Source organism: Stenella coeruleoalba, assembly GCF_951394435.1.
Source record: "Stenella coeruleoalba genome assembly, chromosome: 7".
NCBI lineage: Eukaryota > Metazoa > Chordata > Mammalia > Artiodactyla > Delphinidae > Stenella > Stenella coeruleoalba.
In genome coordinates, this window is record NC_137153.1 from 117,444,225 (window position 1) to 117,470,149 (window position 25,925).

The following is a 25,925-nucleotide window of genomic DNA, read 5'->3' on the forward strand; positions in this document are numbered from 1 at the left end:
ACTTATGCCTCAGAGAAGCTTAAGCTCTCTTTCTAAATACTCTCTTCTGAGGTCATCAGATACTTCCCTTGTTTAGTAACAAAGAAAATCTGAAGCTCTTTCTGTAACCAAATAGAAAGCCAGTCAGTCCTTTTCATTTGGGGTTACGTTGAAATTGTTGAGCATTTATGATGTGACAGTTCTTTGGCACCAAGCACTTCATAGACATCCTCACTTCATTCTCATACCAACGCTATGAGGTTTCTAGAGAAGAGGAGGAAGAAGGGCCCCAGTTCACTTTGGTTGGAAATACTTTTGAATTTGGAGTCAGGCGATCCCAGTTTTCATCTCTCAGCTTTTCTGTTTTCTTACCTCTAAAGACCGAGAGAACAAACAGTCTGTCCAGCCCACCTTCAAGGATTGTTTTGAGGATCTAGGAGATGATTCAAGGGAAAGTGTTGAGACCAATAAAGTGCTAAACGTATGTATTTATACTGATGTGAGGTTCTTTTGAGATGTCCTTAAATCAAGGCAGTGTTATGGCCAGGGTATTGCCAAGGTCCCATTCTCACGTGAAGCGCGCAGCTCTGGAGCCAGCCCGCCTGGGCTCAGATGCCAGCCGGGGCCCAGATGCTGGTGACCATGGGCACATTGCTCTCTGAGCCTGGTGTTCTCATTTTTAAAATAAGGCTCAGAGTAGTCCCTACCTTCTTGAGTTGGGAGATTCACATGAGAGATTTCATTTAAATTGTTTAGCACAGAGCAAGATGTTTACAGATGTTAGCTGTTGTCATTTTAAGTAAATATTTCACAGCCTAAAATGTTGGCATTGCCAATTTCTCTAATGGCTGAAGTGTGATGGTAGAATAGAGCTAAACCCACCCATAGTTTTTCTTGTTGTTAAGAAAACAATTTGTTTCCAAGTTTGCTTTGATGCATATAATTAATACTCCCTGTCCTTGGTTTTAAGGAAAAGTATCTTCCCTTCCTCTGATGCTTTTTTTTTTTTAATAAATTTATTTATTTTTTGGCTGCGTTGGGTCTTCATTGCAGCATGTGGGCTTTCTCTAGTTGCGGTGAGCGGGGGCTACTCTTTGTTGCGGTGCGCAGGCTTCTCTTGTTGTGGAGCACGGACTCTAGGCGCACGGGCTTCAGTAGCTGTGGCTCGTGGGCTCTAGAGCGCAGGCTCAGTAGTTGTGGCGCATGGGCTTAGTTGCTCCGCGGCATGTGGGATCTTCCCAGACCAGGGCTCGAACCTGTGTCCCCTGCATAGGCAGGAGGATTCTTAACCACTGCGCCACCAGGGAAGTCCTCTGACCCTTTCTTATTCCCATGGTGAATATTTTAATTGTGGAAGAAAAATCCCATTGGTTCATGGTTGGCATCTTATTTCTTCTCTCTAGAGGCAGTATTTCCACAGCTCCAAACATATGAAAACTGAAAATTTCATACTACTTATTACCTTTATTGCAAAATCAAATAGTAATTTTGCCAGTGTAATCATTGGTCTGAAATAGAAACAGGAAAAATTATTGATGGGTAGGTTTTTAAAATCCATAACATTGTATAACATGATGACTATAGTTAACAATACTGTATTGTTTATTTGAAAATGGCTAAGAGAGTAGATCTTAAACTTAAAAGTTCTCATCACAAGGAAAGTAATTTGTAACTATGTATGGTGGTGGATGTTAACTAAATTTCTTGTGGTAGTCATTTCACAATATATACATATATCAAATCATTACGTTGTACACCTTAAACTCATACAATGTTGTATGTCAATTATATCTCAATAAAACTGGAAAAAAGTAAAACCAAAAATATGTATAACAAGAACTGAAGATCAGATGAGACATTGGAAGGATTTAACTTTTCCTCTGTAATGGTGAATCATAATTAAACACCCAGAAGAATGACTTATAAAATAAATTCTTAGGTTAGTCGTGTTTCGTTTTGTTTTGTTTTGTTTTTGCAGTATGCGGACCTCTCACTGTTGTGGCCTCTCCCGTTGCGGAGCACAGGCTCCGGACGTGCAGGCTCAGCGGCCATGGCTCACAGGCCCTGCCACTCCGCGGCATGTGGGATCTTCCCGGACCGGGCCACGAACCCGCGTCCCCTGCATCGGCAGGCGGACTCTCAACCACTGTGCCACCAGGGAAACCCTTGTTTTGTTTTTTACTTTTTTTTAGTGGAAAACTTTTAAACCTGTAACAAAAGCAGACAGCATAATGAACTTCCTTGTACTCATCGCCCATCTTTAACATTTATCACTTATGGTCAGTCTTGTTTTCTTACCTAAACCATTTGGAAGAATAGCTTGCTAGTTACTGACTTTTGTGAGACTGACTTCGTCCTCGGATAATGACAGTTGTTATTCTCTGAAATTGGTTTTCAAATCCTTCTTTCTTTTTCATTCATTCATTCATTTATGGCTGCGGTGGGTCTTCGTTGCTGTGCGCAGGCTTTCTCTAGTTGCGGCAAGCAGGGGCTACTCTTCGTTGCGGTGTGTGGGTTTCTCATTGCGGTGGCTTCTCTTGTTGTGGAACACGGGCTCTAGGCGCGTGGGCTTCAGTAGTTGTGGCACGCGGGCTCAGTAGTTGTGGCTCGCGGGCTCTAGAGCGCAGGCTCAGTAGTTGTGGCGCACGGGCTTAGTTGCTCCACAGCATGTGGGATCTTCCCAGACCAGGGCTCGAACCCGTGCCCCCTGCATTGGCAGGCGGATTCTTAACCACTGCGCCACCAGGGAAGCCCTCAAATCCTTCTTTCTTAATCCACACCTTCGATACTTTGTTATACTGTATGTTGGGTGGTGGTGATAGAGAAGACAGACAGAGGGGAGAGATACAGACAGACTGGGAGACAAAGACAAGAAGTCAAGATAAGAGGGAAGGAAAGGGTGGGGGCTGGGACAGGGGCAGAGTGGGGATGGAGGTTGGCAGGGAAGAGATCCAGAGATGAGAAGGAAAAAGAGCCAGATCATGAGAGAGCAGTGCTGGAGACTGAGTGACACCGACAGACTGACAGACAGACAGGTGGCTTGTGGATGGGTAACTGGAGGGAGAGCAGGTGAGTCACTTCACCTCTGCTTCCACTTCGTGCCCTCTCAACTGCACTCGGTACTAGCTGTTATTCACTCACGTTCAGTGACATAAACTTTAGCCTTATTACTCTTAAATTCTCTTTGGAGACCTAATCCTTATCAGTCTCACCAGTCCTCAAATTTGCCTGATAGCATTGTACATTGAATACCTTAAAATTTAATTTAAAGGTGGGCCATGAGTAGAACTAGCCATTGCTTTTTGGAGCCAAAATGCCTGTTTGGGGGTCATGTTCACTTACTCCAGTTAGCAATAGGAATAATAATGGCTAATGAGACCTTCTGGGGAACTTGCCTGCCATTGGGCAGCCCCTTCACTTAAGTCGGGTCTAAACTGGCCCAGGAGCCTTGATGATGCTTCAAAAGAGAACAGGCATTGTGAAATGAGTGCTTTCAAGCCATCCCAGGCCTGGCAGGCAGAGGGGGAGGCTTTCAGTCTGTTGCAAATGGCCTGTGACAGAGTAAAAATGCTCTTATGGTTAGCAGGCTCACTGTGGACAGTTTGCATCTGGGCCAGTACAGGGATTCATGGAACCTTTCTTCGCCCACAGACAAGAAGTGTGTGGAGGCATCGGATCTCACCGGGTGTCTGCCTGTTAGGAGACTGTAACAAATCCTATTTCTTTTGAAAGCACAGAGAAATGTACTTTCCTGTTACATCTTGTTTTAGGATCTTGGCCATGGTTTACATTCCATTAAAAAGTTACTGTATTTCCTAGATCTTTATAAAAGTTTTCCTGGTCAGGTTGCATTTGCTTTTCATCTTTACTGTCTGTCATTTCTGCTTTTCTTAATTCAGGTTAACAGATAATTAAGGTGCACTCTTCAATCATGACTTAATATTTTTACCTTCTTGCTAAAGACAAACGAGTACAGGGTGTTCTTACACCTGAGTTCATTTTAAGAAACACTGAGCGGTGGTGCTGTAGGTCGTGCATTGCATTAGGCAGGTGCTGAAGACTCTGATAAGAATGCTTGGTCTCTGCCCCAAAGGAATTCACATTATTGTGGTAACAATAATAAGAGAAGGAATACTTATCCTGTAGTGCAGTGCCCTGGTGCCAGGTACCACTCCCGCATTTGTGCAGAAATTCTCTGCATGCAGTATGCGTTGAGCCCTCCTGACAGCCCAGCTAGGTTGAAACCATCGTGCAGTTGAGAAACTGAGGCTCAGAAATTAATATCTTAAAGACATGGTGGGCTGAGATTTGAACAAGGCTTGTCCACCCTGGAGCCCAGGCTTACTGTACTGCAAGGGACATGGGAACAGATTCCTTACTGTGTCCCTATCAGACACCAAGTGCTCCCCAGATGAGGTGAAGGGGAAGTAGTCAACGGGAGGAGAGGCGGTAGGGAGGCAGAAGGACCCGTCAGAGGTTTTCTAGAGGACGTGAGGGCGCAGGATACGGAGTGGGCTGGGAAGGCATTCCAGGGGGAGTGACTGGCCCTTGTCCAGGTGCACACAGCTGAGGCAGCAACAGGGAAACTGCAAGGCATTTGGGGAGGCTGGGGGAAGAGTGGGTGTCGGCGGCGGGGGGAAGGTGCTGCTTCTGGAGCGCCGACTTCTCCTGTAGAGGTGGTGGCAGTAACAAGCCCAGCCGTTTTCTGAGGGCCCGTTTTACTCGCTAGGAGCAGTGTCGCCTGCATTATGGGCAAACTGCCGCTATCCTGCGAGGCACATGATAGCACTGTTCCTTCTGTTGCCGCAGGTGACAGCGCTAGTATTGATAAATGTGACTGAGCGTTGACAGGCAGAGCTGCCTCCCAAGGTTTCTGTTCTGCCTCTTGGCCAGCAGCCATCTCAGTGGGTTTTAACAGAAGAGTGACTTGGTCAGATCTGCATTTTAGAACGACTGCTCTGGTGGCAGTGTGGAGGTGGAATGAAGGTGGGGGTCGAAGGGGGAAACCAGTCAAGGGTGTGGTGGGGCGTGGAAAGTACGGGACTGATCAGAGGTTTAGGGGGGAAGGTGGCCAGGCTGTGGGTGTGCACTTACTGGGATGAGGGAGAGGGGGTGTGTGTGAATGATGGGGTTGAGAATGGTTTGAAGACGGTAGGGTCTTATTTTACAGTGGTCTTTATACTTCATTGGCAGTAACTGTAGACTTCTTTGACAGTAGATTCTTAGAAGGTGACACAAAATTCCTTTTATTTTTTTGCTTTCTGGTGGAGGGAGGGGGGCAGGGACTCTGTACCTTCAGAAGAGAGCACTGTGTATCTGGACTGCCGATGGGGACAGAGGTTAGGATGGAGAATTCTGTTTTCTAAAATTGGCTAGAACATTATAATGTAAAAAGATTCCCAGACACAGTTAGACCTTGGGCTAATTTAAATAACTTTATTTTTTAACTTTTATTTTTTAAAGGAGATTTCTCTAAGAAACCCATTCAATTTATTACCTACAATGCCCCTAAGTGGGAAGTAATACAACTGCATTTATCTAAAAAGAAAACTGAATAATGCGGGCTTTGAGCTAATTTATTGCAGCGCCCTTTCTAGGCCCCTCTCCCTGTCAGGTTACTGGGGTTCTAGTGAACCAAATCTGTCGTGTAGCAGTTGTGAACCTGCAAGGCCCTCGGGGTCTGGCGTCGAATTCGGAGCCTCCATGTCCTTGGATGGAAAAATATTAAAACTTTATTTCACTAAACATAACTGAAAATTAGTATATTATTCTTTTGAGAACGTAGGTAACAAACCACAGTAATATTAGCAGTACTTGTGACTTTGCCACCAGCAGAAATCAGATATTTTCATATCATGTAACAATTGTAATTATTACTTACACTCATCACCACTTTGAACTGACAGTAGCTACTACTAGAGCTTGTTATTTAAGGTGTTAATAAAGGAACATATATTTAATGCATTAATAAAGAAGCACCGTATCACAAATGACTTCTTTAAAAATATTTGGAGGATGTTTCAGTAGAGCTGTTTTCCTTTGCAGTGCTGCATATGTATCTGATGCAGTTACAAACTGTATTCTGAGAAGGCGTCCCTGGGCATCACCAGGGGGTCCACAACACAGCCCAACTGAAGACCCCTCCCTTAGCAGCCTTGGTGTGTCAGGCTAGCCGTGGGTCCCTGTGTTAATAACCCTGCTTCTCTTGCCAGGCACGGTCTCGTTCAGGGTCCACCTCCTTCCTACTGAGCTCGCCCCCCTCACAACTCCTGGCCCTCAGTGTCCGTGTCCTTATCAATTAATCCGCAGGACAGCGCCCATCTTCTATTAGACTTTTGCTTTGAGGGTGTGTCAGTTTTCATGAACTGTGTTTCTCCCACAAGGAGCAGAGGCTGTGTGATGATTCCTTGCATCGTTACCACGTTGCCCTACCCCTGCTCCCCAGCAGCTGACACAGTGTTTTGGGGCGCTGGGAACATTTTGTTCAGAGTGAGAACTTAATGCCAAGGCTATATTCAGCTAAACTTGTTTTTTTTTTAATAATTTTAACTGCTCCGGGTGAGGGTGTAAATTACAAAATAAAGGACCATGTAGAATGTAGATAAAATGGCTTTCATCGAGTTCAGATTGTGGGAAATAATACTTTTCCTCTAAGCTCATATCATAAAAAGTTGTATTAGACTGTTAAATAGTCTGAGCGTGATCTCATCAGCTGGAACCGAGTATGAAATAAAACACGAAGGCTTCCTTCTTTTCTGAAGGATCTGTTTTATAGATTTTTAAATTACAGAGATTCCTTGAGCTAGAGCATAATAATGCAGGGCCCACAAAGGAAATGAGACTAAAGCAACCAGGGTTTCAATGATTGAATGTGAGCAAAAGTGAAGGGAATGTTTATCACCCGCGACACGCCCCACCCTCGCGCCCCTCCCCCACCCTGAACCCCAGTGAGAGCCCCAGTGTGGATAGTAATGACTGCCACGGAGCTGGCTGCTCTCACTCTAGAAGGAACCGTGACCTTGGGCACGAGCGCCAACAGGAAGGTAGGAAGCTTCCCAGGGATGTTTTTCCTGGAGGTGAAGTCTCCCCTCCCCTCCCCTCCCCTCGGGACTGCAGTAGCACATTACTTCCTCCTGCTTTTTGCCAGTGGCAGCTCCAGCAGCAGCCCCTGAAAGTCTAGACAGATATGCCATATGGGAGAATCTTTTGTAAACATTTTTGATCAGTGACTCACAACTTTAAGAAAGGATTATCTTTGTATAAAATGCTCTTTAAATTGTACTTTAAAGACCCAAGCTATTTTCTTAGAATACTGTCCAAATAAGTTAATCACGCACAGATCCAGCGCATTCTGTGGCATTGTTCTTACAGAATTTTCAGTTTGCTATTCTCATGGTTGGAGCCATAGCTTTTTAGAGCTTTGGAGGCATGTTTTTAGATAGCACCATTCTTGGTATATGACTTTTCCTGAGTTTTGTTGGTGAGTAGGAACCTTTTCATTAAAGATGTGGTGAAATAACAAAAGGATTTTCAATGAGATGGGAGACATTTTTGAAGATATAAAAATATTTTAAAAATATAACTCAGGATGCTGCAGAAAACGTTAACTAAACTTCTTAAGAATAATAGATGCTAAGATTCCTTTTTCCATTGGCAGAACAGAAGAGGGGAGCTGTTCGGGGCATCCTTTTTTAATGAATCCTTTGAGCTTCTTTAGGGGGTCTAACCTGGGACTGGCAGGAAGTTCATGTATTAAGCAAGGAAGATTTAAGTACATTCTGCAACTTTGGCCTTGTAAACTGTGATCATTTTTAAGGTTGACAAGCATAGTTCACTGTGAAATGAAGCAAGGAACTTGGCATTTATACATTGTGAGTCAATTTTGACATCAGCCTGGATTGGGAATTCACTGGAAGGTTTTGGTGTTCGACTGTGGCTACACTTCAGTGTCTCTATCCAGAGGCAAGCATGAGCAATACTTCCCTTTGGGCTTTGGCCATTAATTTGTGGAATGGAGCAAGAATTGGAGAGGAAAATTGAAAGGCTGCCTTGGATTTCCTGACGTCCTGTTGAATCAAAAAGCTGTGGGAGGCCCTTTCCTTCCTGACAAAGGCCTCATCCCCTCACATGAAATTCTCAGCATCTGTCTCCACGTTAGGGACAGTCCCTCTTTAACCCATACTTTTAAGTCGACAGTCACCCCGAGCCAGTATCTGTGTTCTGCCTATTCCAGGTGTTTTCCAGGCTACTTCCCCTGATTATGTAACTTTGATCAAATCCAGATGCTGCAGAATGTTTGATAGAAGAGGTCAAATGGCATTTGAGAAGAAAAGCATTTCTGTATTCATGACTTTGCTTTAATTTCCTGTGTAGGCCTGGTCCGCGCAAGTTGTGTGCTCATGGCCACGAAGTTGGGACACTGGAGGGGAATGTACACATACTTTCTCAGGACAGCTTGAGGAGATTCCCTCCCCACCCTGTGTACTTTTTCATGTTAGATGATCAATTACATAAGTGTCCGCTGGCTTCTATATATGACAGGTTTTTTTATTTTTGTAATTGTTTTCTGATTATAAAAACAATCCACATTCATTGTGAGACATATGCCAAAATACAGAAAAGAATAAAGAAAACTTAAAATGTTCGTAATCCCACCACCCCAAGTTAAATTACTGTTAATGGTACTGTTAACATGCTACCATGCATTAACTACTGTTCACATTTTGATATAGTTCCTTCTGGACTTTTTTTCAATTTTTATGAAATGGGGGATTGTTATAGTATATTTCCAAGTTATTAGATATTTTTTCCAAAAATATTTTGAATGGCTTTACGAATGTATTCTATTTTATCGATGGACCACGAACTAACTTATCTCGTGTTGCTAAATATTGTGTACCTTTCCTTTTCTGTGCTGTTACTTAAAAATCAGTATATACAAATCATTGTGTGGGTCTCCTGGGATAAATTCCTAGCAGTATGTCAAAGGTGATGGAATTCTTTAAAGACTCAGTTCGGTTCACATTTCCAGTTTTTCTCCTAAAATGTTACAGCAATATCTATACTAACTATTAGCATTGTATGAGAGTGCCCATTTCATTGAAGTTTTACCCTGTTAGCCTCAAGAAAATGTCCCTGCCCAATTTCATGGAGAATTTGCATTTCTTTGATTATTAGGAGGGTAGACATGCTTTCCGTGTTTAACGGTAATTTAAATTTCCCGTGTGCTGCTTATTCATAGTTTTGGTCTATTTTTCCATAGAGGAGGGTTTTATCTTTTCCTTTTGATATGCAAGAGTTCTTCTATGTTAAGAATCCTTTGCCTTGGACATATATACACTACCAAATGTAAAATAGATAGCTAGTGGGAAGCAGCCGCATAGCACAGGGAGATCAGCTCGGAGCTTTGTGACCACCTAGAGGGGTGGGATAGGGAGGGTGGGAGGGAGGGAGAGGCAAGAGGGAAGAGATATGGGAACATATGTATAACTGATTCACTTTGTTATAAAGCAGAAACTAACACACCATTGTAAAGCAATTATACTCCAATAAAGATGTTAAAAAAAAATAAATGAGTAAAGAAAAAAAAAAGAATGCTTTGCCTAATAATTTTACTTAATATCGACGTAACGACAGTAGAAGCTCTTTTGACTTGCTTTCACCGAACTGACTTGCTGAAGCGACCAGCAGCTCCGCTTCCTTCATAACACATGCCTCTCTGGTGACGACGGGGTAGGGCAGCCGCTCCACTACCACACATTGCTCCCACCACCTGAGTCACAGCCACACCCAGAGCCACTTGTGTTTCTTTCTACACCTCTTTATTTCAGATACACTTGTTGCTTTAATTACTTGGTTAATATGCAACCAGTGAAATCCAAATGTGAACAGAGATTTGTCTCTATGAAAATTTAAGTGAATGTTTTAGATAGCCTCTGTAAATGCCGGTAACTTTTTAAAAATTGCTACAGGACTAGGTGTGAGTGACACACCTGTAAACATTGGAAGGGATTGTACTGGGATGACATATCGAATGGCTCCAGCTTCTTCTTCCACCTGTAGGAAGCTGAAGTGAGATGATGCATTATAGGTAGGATGGTAAGACAACATCCAACTGTAAACACGTACCCACACTCAAAAGGACAGTCCTTGGCCCTGTCGTCAAGACTAGCAAATCAGTGTACATTCAGGTGGGGTTAGGGGATCACAGATTTTAATTTTCAAAAATTCCCTGCTTTGACCAGGTTTTTTTGGTTAATCGGTCAGTCTGTGATCACGATGGCACTAGATACACTTTTAGAGCTGCTGTAAGTAGGTACTCAGAGAACAGGGCCTAACGCATCACTAAGCCTTTTGCACATTCTAGGAAATGGTAGTGTTACAAGATGCTCTTCCTTGAAATTATCTTTGCCCTCAAGATTCATAAAACAAAATTACCAAGCATAGTAGTGACATAATTTGAGATTTTCTCTTTTAGAAAAACAATTCCTGAAGGTTCACTATAGTCAGTAGTACAAAAGCTAGAATTGGGAGGCCTTCTTATTTATGTTCTATTGGTTTATTCCAAAGAGATAGTTTAAACAATGTTTGTTTCTGAAAGTTCTCCAGTTGTGTTTCCGGAAGTTTAGGCTAGTCTCTCAGATGTATCAGGTGCCTCCAGTGTCTTTTTTGAAGTGAGTACTGCAGAATCACGCCCATCCCTGAGCTGGGTGTTACTGTCCAAGAAAAGATGTTTGGGGGTCCTCTAAATCCATAAGAAGGGAAATTTAAAACAATTTTGTTCTGTTGCCATTTATGTTTGGTGTAAACAGATGGTAGGTCTTTCCATTCTTCTCAAATTAGAATTTTCCCCTTTCCCCCTTTTTAAAAGTTTGATTTCTTAGCCATAATATTCTATAACTGTTAAGATCTACTTGGAGTAGATTTGCTGGTGTGAAAGGACCCATGGAGAGTTTGAACATAGTTCAAAAAAAAAAAGACAAGAAAAAACTTCAGGAAAAAATATTGAACTGTATTTAACCCTGTAGTGAGTAATAGTCACACGTTCCTAACGTAAAAGATGCAGATTGGTTTTCAACCTTTAGAATCTACCTATAGACAAAAATGAAAGACTTTATTAACGAATAGAACAGAATTTCTTTTACACAAAGTGGAAGAAAATATAAAGAAGGCCGTACTTCGAGTGTAGAGGGGGGAAAGCTGGAAGGAAGGGTAGGATGTTAATATCCTCATCTTGCGAGGTAAATAGTTGAGACATACGGTCTCTAGCAGGAAGAAAAAGAAATAAAAGTGTAAGTCTGTTACTGAAAATGCAAAGGTGACCAGTAGAGGCTGGTGCAGGAGAGATGGGGGGAGAGGGAACAGCGATTATAATGATACAGCTTCTGTTCAGAGAGATGGAGGTGGTCACCAAGAAAACAGCTGTTGCCTCTGGGTGTAGAGGGGAGTGGGATGGAAACTGTTTGTCCTTCATTATAAGCTCTTCAGCACTATTTGACTTTTAAATTATGCACGTTTATTAACTTTCCTACATTTAAAAATGTTTTAAAGCAAGAAACTTTTGCTCCATGTTATAACATAAGCAACGGCAAAGACGTGTGAGGATGGACTGTCTCTATTTCTAGTTGAATTTTTTGAATTAGTAAACTTAAAAAGTTTAAACCATTTGGGAACGGTAGTTACCACTCCGGAATGTAAATATTTAGGGTTTTTCACAAGATTTGGGAAAGGAAGAGTCCATTTTTTTAAATCACCTTTCTGATTAATAGATAATTCGTCCAGATGTTAAGAAATGAAATAAATTAAGAATATATATAATGTTGGATACACAGACTTTTTTGCTCCTGAGAATAAAACTTTCTTCCCTGTTTCTTTCTTCTGTTTCTCTCTTTCTCTTCCAGAAGCCCTTCAGAGGCCAGTAGCATCTGACTTCGAGCCCCAAGGTCTGAGCGAAGCAGCTCGTTGGAACTCTAAGGAAAACCTTCTCGCTGGTCCCAGTGAAAATGACCCCAACCTTTTCGTTGCACTGTATGATTTTGTGGCCAGTGGGGATAACACTTTAAGCATAACTAAAGGTAAAAGATCTGTGGGCAGCTGGTGATCGTTGCAAGAGACAGAAATCCGGGGAAGCCGGAGCCGGACTGGCTGCCCCTTTGCTGGCGGAAAGAGCAGCTTTAGTTTGGAATGCAGAGAGACCCGAAAAACTAACAGCATCCTTACAAGCGTCACTTTTCCTTAAGGAGAAGAGTTCCTGCATAGTTCTTGGCAAAAACAGAGCTTTCCCTATTTTATATTGAAAAAGACATCTGGACCAAACACTGAAAACACTTTTTTTTTTTTAAGAAAAAGTATCTTTCCACTAAAAGCTTCCTTATATTAGAAACAAAGCACTTGATAATAGATTTATAAAAACTGAGGCTATATATTTATCTGCATATTCAATATAAACAGGAAGCTTCATACTCATACGCTTGTAAATACATATATTTATGTGGACTTGTTAAAATGAAATAGGTATTTAGGAACTTGGAGATCTTTAGTAATCATAGAAGAGTACATGAGAATGAACGAATTAGCTTCTAAAACTGATATGTCTGATTTGGTTCTTTTCTTCTAAGGTGAAAAGCTCCGGGTCTTAGGCTACAATCACAATGGGGAATGGTGTGAAGCCCAAACTAAAAATGGCCAAGGGTGGGTCCCAAGCAACTACATCACGCCAGTCAACAGTCTGGAGAAACATTCCTGGTACCATGGGCCCGTGTCCCGCAACGCCGCTGAGTACTTGCTGAGCAGTGGGATCAATGGCAGCTTCTTGGTTCGGGAGAGCGAGAGCAGTCCTGGGCAGAGGTCCATCTCGCTGAGATACGAAGGGAGGGTGTACCACTACAGGATCAACACTGCTTCTGATGGCAAGGTAGGGGGCCCCAGGCAGGGGAGCCGATGGGCCAGGGTGGGGACAAGAGGTCCTGCCGCTAGGTTGATAAGGTTTTGCAACAAAGCTCAACCAAGAAGATTGTTTGAAACAGTAGGCATCATCCCACTAGCCTTGTTAAAGACCCTCCGTTGAGGACCGATCATGTGACATTACAAGTCCACGGGCTGATGTGGTTCTCTAATTGTCCTGCTGGAGTTTGGTTATCAGCAGGTTCATAAGATAAGTGGATCGTCTGTTGGGTTTTGGACGTATTTCTTACACTAAGACTCTTCCTTTTTAAAAAAAATCTCTTATTATGAAAGTAATTTATCCTAAGTGAGGAAAATTCACACAATAGATGGTTATTTTTAAAGTGAAAGACCACCTTAATAGCACCTCCCCAAAACAAGTCTGGTACGTGGCTTTCTTTCTATAGATAAAATCACATTTGTGTGTGTGTGTGTGTGTGTGTGTGTGTATAATACATATATACACACAGTTTTTAAACAAAAATGGGATCACGTCATACCCATGTATTTCCAAACCCGAACTGTAGTTTTGTAAAGGAGTTGATATATATGGTTTTGTGGTCATCATATAAACAGTCATTAAGAGTCCACGAAGGGAAGGGAGAAATTAACATGTACTGAGTTCCTACTGTTTGCTGGGGCATTTTTCAACCTTCATTTCTTTTAGACTTCACCTTAGTCCTCAGGGCAGATACTGCTTTCAGCCGCATTTTTGCATTAAAGAAATGAAGGCTTAGAGGGATAAAATTTCTTGCTGAAGATCACATAGTGGGTAATTGATGGGAACTAGGCTCCGATTCCACTGTCTGCTCCGCTGCACCAGGCTGTCGTTGAGGGTGCAGATAGGTGGATTGTCGGGATGGGCCCACATGGTGTATGTACTTTTTTAATAATATGTAATGCATGCACATGGTTTAAAAAAAAAAATGAATTGCTGTGAAACATAATTCTGTCTCCTAATTCAGTTCCCCTGCCCAGAGGCAACCGCTGTGACCAGTTTCTCCCAGAGTTCCCCAGTATATATATGTTTATATTTTTTAAAAAAGCACAAACGATGCATAATGCGCACTGTCTGCTTCTTGCCTTTCCCACCTGGTAATACATTTGGGAGGTTGTTTCACGGCGGCACATTTAGAGCCGCCGCATTCTGATTAATGACTGCCTAGCGTGGATGGACCATCGTTTATTTAAGCAGTCCCCTGCCGGCCGACTTTTAGGCTGTTTCCAGTCTTTTGCTATTATAAATAATGCTGTTGGAAAGTGGATTTCAAACCTTTAAAAAAAATAGCCCACTGTAAAAAAAAAAAAAAAAAAAAAAAAAGTTTTACATCACCATCCGGTACACACACTAGGAACAGAAGGTTCACGAAACCCTACTTACTGTACTTAACGCATTCTGATACTTTATATACCATTCTGTTCTGTTTCATTGTTTTTGAAACTCCTGGTCAGAATGCACTGAGTTTATTTCATAGACCCACTGGTGGGTCACGACTGGCATTTTGAAAATGCACTGCACATACTTCTTTGTGTACAGTCCAAGCATACGCAAGGTAAGTTGCTAGAACTGATGGGAGTTTATGTGTATTTCAAGCTTGTGTAGATATTGCCAAATTACTTTCTTTAGAAATTGTACAGATGTGTTTTCTCATCAGCAATGCTGTGAGAGTGCGTGTTTCCCCTTCCCCTCATCAGCAGTATATTCTCAGACTTGTAAAAACATCCCTGTCACTGGTGAAGATGGCATCTCATCATGTTTAATATACCCGTGCTTCCTATGCCACTTACTAAACTCATTCTTTCCCGTGTGTTTGAGGTACACCAAACTTGCATATGTATTTAGGTCTGCTCTCTTCCATTGGTCTGTCTGTTCATATGCCAGAATCAGACTTTTAATTGTTATGGCTTTATAATATGTTTTAATAGGGCTAGTTTAGTTCCCTTTTTTTTTTTGGCCATGCCATGCGGGGGGGCATGAAGGATCCTAGCCCCCCCACCCCCCAATGACCAGGGATCGAACCCACGCCCCCTGCAGTGGAAGCGCAGAGTCCTAACTACTGGGAAGTGGTGGGAACTCCTGGGGACTGGGAAGTCCCTAGTTCCCATTTCTTAATCTTGCTAGCATTTTCATGGCTCTCCTCACACATTCATTTGTACCATACAAATGCACAATGCGTTTCTTTTTTCAGTGTTCTTATCTGTTGTTTTTTCCACGTCTCAAAGTCTCCTGGCTAGAGTCCTTATTGCCAATATCTGATCCTTTTCGTCATTGCACATGTCTTTATACCAGCACTGTAGTCTGTAGGACGGACAGCATAGTCTGCCTTTGACGTGTGACCAGAGGTCGGCCTCATCAGCCTGCTTTTCAGGTCACTGTTCTCATCCCCGATGCGAAACTAGGTCCTCCATTCTGGGGGATGTATTCCAGGGTGCTGGGCCCTTTGAAACCTTGGCTTCAGACCACAAGGGTGCCCTTTTAGTGAATTAGAACAACAGAGTGCACCGCCCATGAGGGAGGTGATTTCTTGGAGCTGACAGCTTGCTTCCCATCTGTGCCGTTTATCCAGGGCAAGCCCCGCTGCACCACGGTAATCAGTTGAGGTTTGTCCTGAACAGGATAATGGTTCCTTTTCCCTGGAGTTGTTTAATCAGCATCCTTGGAACGGATGCAGGCAAGCATGATCTAGTCTGACAACTCATTAGCTGGGGGTTGATCTAAAATATGGTTAAAAGGGGGAGAGCAAAGCCTACGTGGATACATGATCTGCAGAATTTGAGAGTCATCTGACAAGGAAGCTGAGCCCTCTAAAATCTCATGTGTGCCAGGTGGTTCCCTTCATTCCAGGTAGAGCACAAGGAACCCATTTGATCAGGCTGTATCCGCTACTCATCAAAGTGACCTGGGCATCTTGCCCTCCTCCTTCCCTCCCCGGCAAAGACTCTCCCTTCAGCTGTCCGAGCACCTGGAGATTCCTCAACCCACGGGGTCATCAGGCCACACTCGAGGGGGCTCTGTTGGGTGGGATTATATTCCTGGAATGAGTGGAACAGTGTCAGAATCGGGAAGGGGGGGTGTTATAACGACGCATGGGACAGTGTGGCCTGGCGTTGAAAAAAAGCTGCTCACATAGCAGAGCTTTGATGCAATCCTTTTTGGATTTCGAAAGGGAAAATTTAAAGTTTGGTGGGAGGAATAGGCTGGGGTTGAATAAGTTTTAATTCTTATTTTCAAATTAGCTAATCTTTAGAAAACAACTGAATTTAGAAGATTCTTCTCTAAGGCCCCAAAGGATTTCTTTCTGCCTCTACCCTCTTGGCTCTGGTTGACCTCCCTCCCATGTTTCTGAGCTTTCAGCAGCCGTTGTCAGTTGGTCAGTCAGCCCGGGGCCACCGGCTCAGGGCCCAGAGCCTAGGACTTTGGGAGTTTCAGGCTAGACTCTTGAAAGCACCATACCAAACTGAGCCATTGCTGTTTCCTAGGCGTCCCGAGAGTCTTAGCAGCCCTCAGATACCCTGCGATTTGGTTTTCATTCTTACTGCTTTCTTAAAGTTTGGAATCCTCTGCCAATGTAGTGGAATTAAAGACTGATTTTCCTCCTCCACCCCCCACCCCCAGTCGTTCTTCACTTGTTGTGGTTATTTGTGCCTGCATCGTATGTGCCTGGGTGGGATGCCGCCACCAAGCCCCACGGTTATGGCCCTTGATAGAGTCTTTCCTGTCCTTCCTTTTCTCCAGGAGATGCAGTTGACGTTGATTTTCGTGGTCTCCTAAAGTGACAGGTTTGAGTTGACAGGAGTGGAATTCGGGCATCAGCTTTAGCAGAGGTGGCGGGACACTGGTCAGCAGGTGCAGGCATCTGGTGAAAAGCCTGCTAAGCCGTAGCTGGTCTTCCCTTGTCGAGGAGACCGGGAGCATTATTACCAAGTACTGCTTCCTTATGAAACACTGCCTTCCTGCTGGTATTTGAGTAGCTCGGAGGTTGGTTGTGGGGTGGGGGTCACTTCCTGGCCTTGCAGCCTGTACATACGACGTCCCAGGTGGGACTCCAGGGTCTGAGGCAGCCAAAGGTTGCACACGTCCGATAAGCCTGTGAGTCTGGCTGTCGGGGGGAAAGCTGTTTCTGGTGAGTTTCTTTGACAGGTCCTATCTTTCGGGTCCCTGCGTGATTAGGAAGAGGCACACCCTGGCTGAGCACCCAGAGTGTTTATGTAACTGGGTGCATAGCATAATGACATGCCATTCATAACACTAATTTCACTTTCTTCTGTGAACATGCCGTGAATTCCTGATGAAGATTACCCCGTTCGCTAGCAAAATGCTGCTCCCAAACCAGCAGTAATCAGAAGGAAGCCACCAGGCTTGACCGGTAGAAGGTGGCTGCGCGGTACCTTTAAGGGAGTTGCAATATTTAATGTGTTGGTGTGTTGGTATTTTATGTTGAAAAATGAACTAAGTTTGGGGGTCTGTAAATTTAATTATTGAAAAAGATGAAGTTTGCCCATTCAGTGAAACCTCCCATAACTCTGAAACCTCTAATAAAGGAGCCTGAGAGGGAATCAGCTGAGACCAAGAACAAACTCTGCATAAACTAGGGCTTCGGGGAGCCATTAGCATTCTGGGCCGTTGAGTGAACTTAATCTTGGGGCTGGGGAGTGCTCCTTTCAGGCTGACGGGGAGAAGTAGGTAATGAGCCTTGCTCCCAGGCGACCTGCCCCAGGAGCCCAGCAAGTGAAACAGGCTCTTTTGCGTGTACTGTGCCAGTGATTCCCAAGGCGGGAGGGGTGCTGTGGCTCCAGCGGGTGCCTTCTTGGAGTGGGTTTTCTCTCCTCTCGTCCCTCCTTAGTAGGAAGAGTGCCCACCAGCTGAGTAGCCAGAGAGAAGAGGGCTTGGAGCGTTTGCAGCCTGTAGTGAAGCAGTTGGACAGCTGTCTTCTCCAGAGAGGGGCGAGGATTTGGAACCCTCCCTGCATCCCCCACTCCATCATCTTTGTGAATTGCACGTGCCTTGGTGACTAACACCAAGGAGAGTGCCGTGTTGTCCACGTGCGGGCCTTAAGCTAAGAGCAGGCTCAGCGGTGCCCGCCTCTGCCCCCCACCCCGACCCAGCCCCCGGCACGTTCAGGGGCCTGAGTGAGGCTCATGGCCTCTCCCTTGAGTGGTTCACTTAGAGGTCTCTCCTCGGTGCCCTGAGGTCTAAAAGTAGGGCCTCCTCGCGGGCTGCCTCCTCACGCTGAAAGGTCCTGCCGTTGTTCAGAGGCACCGTCTTCCAGAGGGACGAGGTCCCCAGGGCTGCAGAATCTTTCTGGACAGTTCTTGGGTTGCTCAGAATTTTATTTTAGTAGGATTGCTACAGAAAGATTGTAAATTATAAATCTCTAAGCCAGAGTTTGCCATTGGCTTGCATGATTTTTAAAAATTTGTCTGTCATCTCCCCAAGCAAAAAAGGAAAAAAAAAAATCTCCTGTTAAAGACTCCTGTTTACCCTCTTGAGACTTACAGATGGTTCAGATTGTATATTTGTTGTTACTTCCTTCTTCTGAAGTATTTTTATTATCTCCCATTGCAAACATGCAGAAGGTAATGGAGCCTGCCATCGCCAGCAGCCAAGGCCTTGGCCCCGCCAGATGTGTTTCAGGCTTTTTCTTCCTGTTTCTTCTTTTTAAGTAGTAAAAGATATTACAGCTACAGCTGACTGATCCTGTCCCTTTTTGTCCCTCTGGCCTCAGGCATCACCACTGTCCCAAATCTGTTTCCTCCTTCCCGTGTCTTTGCAGTTTGGGCACGTCTTAAATGAACACCTAGTCGTGATTCTTAGTATCCTTTCCACCTTCAGCGATCATGGGCTGCCCTTAGTGAGCCAACAGATTCAGTTATGTGCGTGGAGTCCAGATGTTCTATGTGAATTTTAATGTGAATTGGTTTTGGTAAGGAAGTATCCCCTCACCACATCACCGAACCAAACAAAAAGGAGAGAAGAAAGATAGCCGTCACCGTCCACATTGTTGCTCTCTGCCGGCCTGCACCTTTGCCTTCCTCCCCTTCGCAGCGTCCAGACGCGAATGACCCAGGCAGGGGCTCCCTGCACGGGTTCTCACCTGCCGTAGGTCTCAGTTAGAGACTCACGTGCACTTGTGTCTGGTATCCCTTCTCCTGACTTCCCTGTGCTGGACGAGGCTGTACGGCCTCTGTGCGGCTCTCTCAGTCCCCACCCTGTTCCGGGAGAGCGCTGGCGGGGGCATCTCCCGTGGGCATACTGCTGGGACTTGCAAGTCTTGCCCTCTGATGCTTCGTACTCAGCCCAAATCGAGGGGGCAGGAATGAGAAGGAGGTTTATGTTTTATAGTGATTTTCATCTCTGATCACTGTTTAGTTCTAGATAATGATATCATTATAGGTTTTAGGTAATAATAATTAAAAATTACTTTCTTTTCCAGTCAGCAAATGCTTATTAAGTTCTACTCTTTATTAATTTACTCAACAGCATTTATGGAGTACCTGCTATGTGCTCATTTCTTGTTCTGGACATTGGGGATACAGGATAAAAGCAGACAGCTTAGGGCTCTGTTCTCATGAAGCTGACATTCTAGTAGCTGGAGACAGACAGTAATCAGGCAGATAAACAAGGAGTTGTCAGCTAGTGGTAAGTGCAACGCAGAGAAGTAAGGCAGGTGATATGATGACTAACTGGTGCCGGGTGATGACTGCACATTGGGTGGTCAGGGACTACGTCATGGACATTTACGCTGGGCTCAGAATGGTTACAGAGAGCCAGACATGTGACTATTAGGCCGGTGGAGGAGGTCATGGAGGAACACAACATAAGTGGTTTTCTGAACACTCGGCCCTGTGTGGAGAGGCGTTTATCTGAGGTTCTGCTGTGCATTAAACTAAGGCTCAGCGAAGCTGGCCTCCGGAGTTGTTGGCGTGTGTGTCGCTCTGTGGCTGAAGGCCGTCCCTGTCCCCTCAGCTCTACGTCTCCTCGGAGAGCCGCTTCAACACTTTGGCCGAGCTGGTTCATCACCACTCAACGGTGGCCGACGGGCTCATCACCACTCTCCACTATCCGGCCCCCAAACGCAACAAGCCCACCGTCTACGGCGTGTCCCCGAACTACGACAAGTGGGAGATGGAGCGCACGGACATCACCATGAAACACAAGCTGGGCGGAGGCCAGTACGGGGAGGTGTACGAAGGCGTGTGGAAGAAGTACAGCCTGACGGTGGCCGTGAAGACCCTGAAGGTAAGCCCGGGACCGCCCAGCTGCCCGTCCAGTGAGAGCCTCGCTGCTCACGGCGCCTCAAGGTGGCGCACCCCCTCAGTTCAGGGTGGCCTGTTGCCCGCTGGGGCGCAGCGACGCCTGCCTGTGCTCGCAGCCCGGGGCCTCACTCTGCAGCTCGAGCCGGCTGTGTTTCTGTGTACAGGTTGACTCATCCTCTTATTCTCAGTGTGTTTCCACATATGCCGAGAGCTGAGAATGCTGTGGGTCTTTCGGTGTAAAAAGGTTAGTCACTTGGAGGAGTTTTTCACTCTGTGGCAGGGTGTTTTAAAGCCGTGGGGTTCTGTGCTGTTTTGTTTGGCGTTTGGATCGCTTCTTACTGAGTTAAGAGAAGGCGGGGGGGGGGGTCTCTGAGTTGTAGGAGACGCAACCAAAATGCATTTGACTCTTCTGTGGATTTTTGTTGGTGGATTTGAGAGGCAGGTGCATTGGGTGTTTCTAGCACGTCCCCATTCTCCAAATCATATGTCCAGACTTCTGGAAGCGCAGGCGTGGGCTGCCTCCTCTAGGAAGGCACCAAGGAGACACGGGAGCTTCGCAGGGCCTCGGATACTGCCTGCCCGCTGTCGATCACCGCGGCTTCCACTCTCAGCTGACGCCTGGCGTTCGTAGTCTCTAGCGGCTGTTGGCGAGCCGAGGGAAGGAAGTTCACTTTGCAGGCCTCGCCTCCTCCAAACCGTGAGCCGTGTTGTTAGCTGTGGTGAGAGTGTCCCCTAGTGTTGCCCTGTGTGGCTTTCGCTCGCTTTAAATGAACTCCCATTATGTTGACCTGTGCGCAGAAATTGAGAGAGGGAGCCCCGTTTCGCAGCCGTTAACAAAGAAGCAGAACTGAAACACCCACCACTGGGAAGAATGAACCTGAGTGTGTGCGTGCTCCTTGAAGGTCGGTCAGGTGCACGCAGCCAGAGAGCCCACCTTTCCGGGCCTCGGTCATTTCCCTGCGCCCTCACTCAAAGGCACCATAAAATGGAAATTGTGATTTCTGGTTGATAGGAAGTGACATTTTAGAGAAAAGATTGCATTCTTTAGTCCCAGAAACCAAAGGTGGCTTCCTGCCCTTCATGTTGACTGTGTCCCCTTAGCTAGCTTGGTCCTTGGGGCAGGACTGACGCTTGGGGAGGGGGGTGGGGAATGGTGGTGGCCTGGGTATTTCGAGGACCCCTGGATATTTTCCAGATAGGATTTTCTTTAACTTAATAAGCATTTATCAAGCTCCTCACTTTTATTTGCCGGACCCTGAGCTTAACACTGGGATTTTGGAAACAAATTGGACAGAGTTCTTCACCTCAGGCTAGTCTAGGCGGTTAGAATCATCTGGTTGGTAGTAGTCTAGTTAGTAGGAGAAACAGGCAAGTATGACCATAATTGCGGTGCGGTGTGACAAGGGCTGTGTTAGAGGCACGAGCTCAGAGCTGTGGCCCCACATGGGGACGAGAGGAAGGACGGGTGAGCTCTGCTCAGCAGGGAGGAAGCAGAACGGGAGCTGTGAGCGGGGCGAGCAGGAGTTGGCCAAGGGAACGGGGCCAGGAAAGGAAAGTAGAGGGCAGAGAGGGCTCGCCGAATCAGAGGCCTTGAACCCGGCTGAGGAGCTGGGACGCTGTCCCGGAGGCAGTGGGGCGTGTTGAAGGGTTTGACGCACGGGAATAAGGTGGTCGGATTCGCTGTTCTCGGGGACGCCTATGTTGGCGAGCCCTCGAATGAGCTGAACAGCTATTGCCCCACTTCCCAGAGCCCAGGCCAGGGCACGGGGAGGCGTGCGCTCCAGCGTCCCAGGGCGGCACTCGGCCGAAGACCAGGCCCAGGGAAACTGGGCCTTGACCAGCTTGCAGAACTGTTAAAGGCGCAGGCGCTACCCACACGTTTGCCGGGTTTGCAGAAACAAAACAGGAGTAAAAGCACAAAATACAGTAGATAGCAATCCAGGAAAGGCTGTTGGAAAACTTTAAAAAGAGGTAGAGGGCTTCCCTGGTGGCGCAGTGGTTGAGAGTCCGCCTGCCGATGCAGGGGACACGGGTTCGTGCCCCGGTCCGGGAGGATCCCACATGCTGCGGAGCGGCTGCGCCCATGAGCCACGGCCGCTGAGCCTGCGCGTCCGGAGCCTGGTAGCTGATGCTGTGCCGTTATTTTCCAAATAACTGAAGAAGATGATTCTAGAGGAGGGACCCCGTGGAGCCCGGCGGTGGTTTTTTTTTATACCAATACATCAGAATTATCTGGAAGTGGGTGCCTTCTAGAACATACTTCTCTAACGATGTGTTATTAAGCTTTTTATTATACGTTTAATTATTTTTCCTAAGAGCCTTATTAACTTGTGATCCCATAGTTCATTAAAAAAATTACAGAATATAGTAGCATCGATTTCTGTGAATAGTCACTCCAAGTGGTAGCTAATTAGGGAAAAGGGAATGTGTCATTTTCTTTCTTTTTTTTTTTAACTTGTGAACGTGGTTCTTTTTTTTTTTTTTAATTTATTTTTGTCTGTGTTGGGTCTTCATTGCTGCGCTCAGGCTTTCTCTAGTTGCAGCAAGCGGGGGCTACTCTTCGTTGCGGTGCGCGGGCTTCTCATTGCGGTGGCTTCTCTTGCTGTGGAGCACGGGCTCTAGGCACACGGGCTCATTAGTTGTGACTCGCGGACTCTAGAGCGCAGACTCAGTAGTTGTGGCGCACAGGCTTAGTTGCTCCGCAGCATGTGGGATCTTCCCGGACCAGGGCTCGAACCCGTGTCCCCTGCATTGGCAGGTGGATTCTTAACCAGTGTGCCACCAGGGAAGTCCCAAGGGACTGTGTCATTTTCTAGAGGTATATTAACCCAAAATAAGGTACTGAGCAACTGCTAAATAAATTATCCCTCCTTCCACCCCACGCTGCACAAAAAACATCTGTACAGTATGTTTCCCACTTGGCAAATAAGATTAGTATCAACATTTGGGGCGTTCATCTCCACTACAGACGTTGAGGGTTTGAGTGGGTTCCAGGTAGCAGCGATGGCTAACATTTATTGATTCTTACTGCGTGCCGGAGTCTGAGTGCTTTAGGCTTTACGTAGAGCATCTCATTTAATCCTTCCAGCCACCTTAAGAGAAGGCTACTGATGTTACCACCATTTAAGGCTGAGAAAACTGAAGCAGAGAGAGGTTCAGTAACCGACCTAGCGTTAGTTCCATGGCAGCAGTGACAGAGCCAGGATTTGAACCCAGGCATCCCGCTCCAAAGCCCAGGTCTTTTTTTAAATTGTTCCTCTGGTTCTGATTTCTCACATACCATGAAAAATAAGCATAAACCACAGTTACGCATTTTAAAAATCACCTTCCCCGCCCACCCCCGTTCACTTCCCTCACAGGCTGTAGCTACGATCTGCCTCTCTCTTGAAGACTACTTGGGAAATCCTTGCAGTTCTAGCCCAAGCTTTTGTTTGTTCAGCCGGTTCTCACTGAGCCCCTCTTTGTGCAGGACCTCCTTGTCCTTGGTGTTTGGCACTGAGGACCCTCAGCGGTCAGGACCAGACTCTCCTTAACCAGCAGGGGGAGCGAAGCCCTACTTTTATCCACCACTGGGCCCTATACCTTCAGGGCAAAAGGAAGACCCGAAGAGAAGAAAAGGGAGCACTAGGTTGACCCCTATGGATGGGAAACTGGCATTACAACAAAGGCGCCCTGACGGGGACCGGCTAGTTTGAATTTGACACTATTCAGCAGGTCGTAGGCACGTACTCTCTTTGTTAAAGGCAGGATGTGCCTAAGAGAACTGTCAAGTACAAGAAGCCCCAAGTTTCAGATGAGCTGTATAGTAAGTTTGTAAGTCAGTTTTCTTTCTTGAAACAGTTGTGTACGTAATAGAATTTGGATAGGTCTACTGTTAATCTAATTGTGTTATTAAAATTGACTCATAAGCTAGCTGACAAATTTACTAAAATAGCAGAAATTAACGCTGCTGAAAAAAGTTAAAACTTAGCACTGTACTCAATTCTTTACCTGTTTTTCCAATAGGTAATATATACAGATAGTTTCAACTACCCTTGATTTTGGCGTCTTTCCAGAAACAGTCCACACGCACGTATCTTTCTTAACCACGTGGCAGTGCTGTAGACACGGCTGCTCTGTGCCCTCTGTCGTTTACTTAATGTGTCTTGGCAGTTACTCCTTGACGGTACGTGTAAGGTGGCCTTGTTTTTGTATGGATCTATTTTAATATCTCACCAGCCTTCAGTAGACGTTTGTCTTCTTTCCACTACTTTGCTGTTACAGGCAGTGCACAGGGATTCTCCTTGTTGGCACACGTGGGAGAGTGTCCTGTTAGGTCAGCTCAGAGTAGAACTGCTGGGTCAAAGAGCTCGAACCAGGTTGCACTCCACCACTGGTGTGGAGGAAGGGCCTATTTTCCCTACCCTCACCAACACAGTATGTTTTGGTTTGGGTTTTATGTTTGTTATTTTCCCCCCGCAGGAAATAAGGGCTCCTGGACAGCATGAACACTGGGCCGTCGCACGCGGTGGCTCTCACTTCACGGCGGGACGGGGGGTGTGCGCTGGGGAGAGAGGCTACTGCCATGTCTCAGTCGCTCGGGCAGCGGCTTCCCTTCTGGCCGTGGAGCTGGATACGGCCGCAGTACTGGGGAACCAGAGTCATGGGGGCTCCTCTGGGAGATTGTTTCCTGTGGCCTTTTCACTTGAGCTGCAAGTCCCCCACCTGGTTTTTGAACCATCCGCCTCCCTCGGTCTAGCTCGGAAACTGCCCCATCTCTCCAGTGTGTGGACCCTGGTCGAGCTGATAGGTGCAGGGTGGCAGTTCGCTGTGCTTGCAACCTTGCTCCCCTGGCATCGGGTAAGAACCGGAAACATGTGGAAACTGATCTATCTTAGACACGAGCCCAGCGCTGCGGCCAGGGGTCCCTGCTGAGAGGAGGCATGGGGAGCTCTGAAAGCTGTGCCGCGGCAGCGGGGCGCGGAGCTGTGTTTACAAGTCGTGTTCTTTGTTATGCTGTAGAATTCCTACTCTTGGGGATGAGGCCAGTGAGCAAAAAGGGCGAAGCGGGTTAGAAAACACCTGTGAGATGTTGAGTCTGGAAGACTGTGTCTTTGAGAAAGACCAAAAAGCCAGAGTTAATTAAAGAACCGGCCTGTCTTCCATACAAGCAATATGTTTAGTCTGCTTCTCAGGAGTGGAGATCAACTGTGTTAATAATAAGAAAAGTGAGTCCCACTGAGTGGGTGCTGACCGTGTTCCGGGCACTGCACTCAGCACTCTTTGTGCGCGAGGCAGATACGCTGTTCTCTCCATTTGGTGGATGAGAAAACAAGTTCGCAGGTAATCTGTTATCTGTTATGTAGGCAACTTACCATGGCTTCGCAGCAGCAGAGCTTGGTGGGTATAACTCACAATCGTCCTCCTAGCCTCTGTGCCAGCCGAAGCACTGGCCCACATCTGGCCAGGCCAGTCAGTCCCCGTGAAGAGAGGGCAGTTGGCCCAACTCCCCCCGACGGACCAGACTGAAATTCACAGCTTTTGTTCAGAGCGTTGCCTTGGCCAGAATCATTCGGAATTACTTCTGTTTCACTATGTAAGTGGAAGAATCCTCTTCAAAAAGATGACGGAAATTTAAAAAATAAAAGTAAAGGAATATAACAGGGAGAACAGCATCAGGGATATTTCCAGTTTAACACAGCTAGACATGTAGGATGCTGTTAGGAGTTTAAATTATAAATTGAACCAGGTCTGATGCCAGCAGGGGG

The 25,925-nt window shown here is 45.9% G+C and overlaps 1 protein-coding gene across 2 annotated transcripts in view; it reads left to right on the top strand.

Moving 5' to 3' along the window:
* The window catches only part of ABL1 (ABL proto-oncogene 1, non-receptor tyrosine kinase), a 133,381-nt gene that overhangs the window by 91,798 nt on the left and 15,658 nt on the right, over positions 1-25,925 (top strand). For both annotated transcript variants that reach the window (XM_079927126.1, XM_079927127.1), the window contains exons 2-4: positions 11,880-12,053; positions 12,597-12,892; positions 19,889-20,161. In XM_079927126.1, coding sequence (XP_079783252.1) covers positions 11,880-12,053; positions 12,597-12,892; positions 19,889-20,161 — 743 coding nt within the window. The remainder of the gene's footprint in view (positions 1-11,879; positions 12,054-12,596; positions 12,893-19,888; positions 20,162-25,925) is intronic.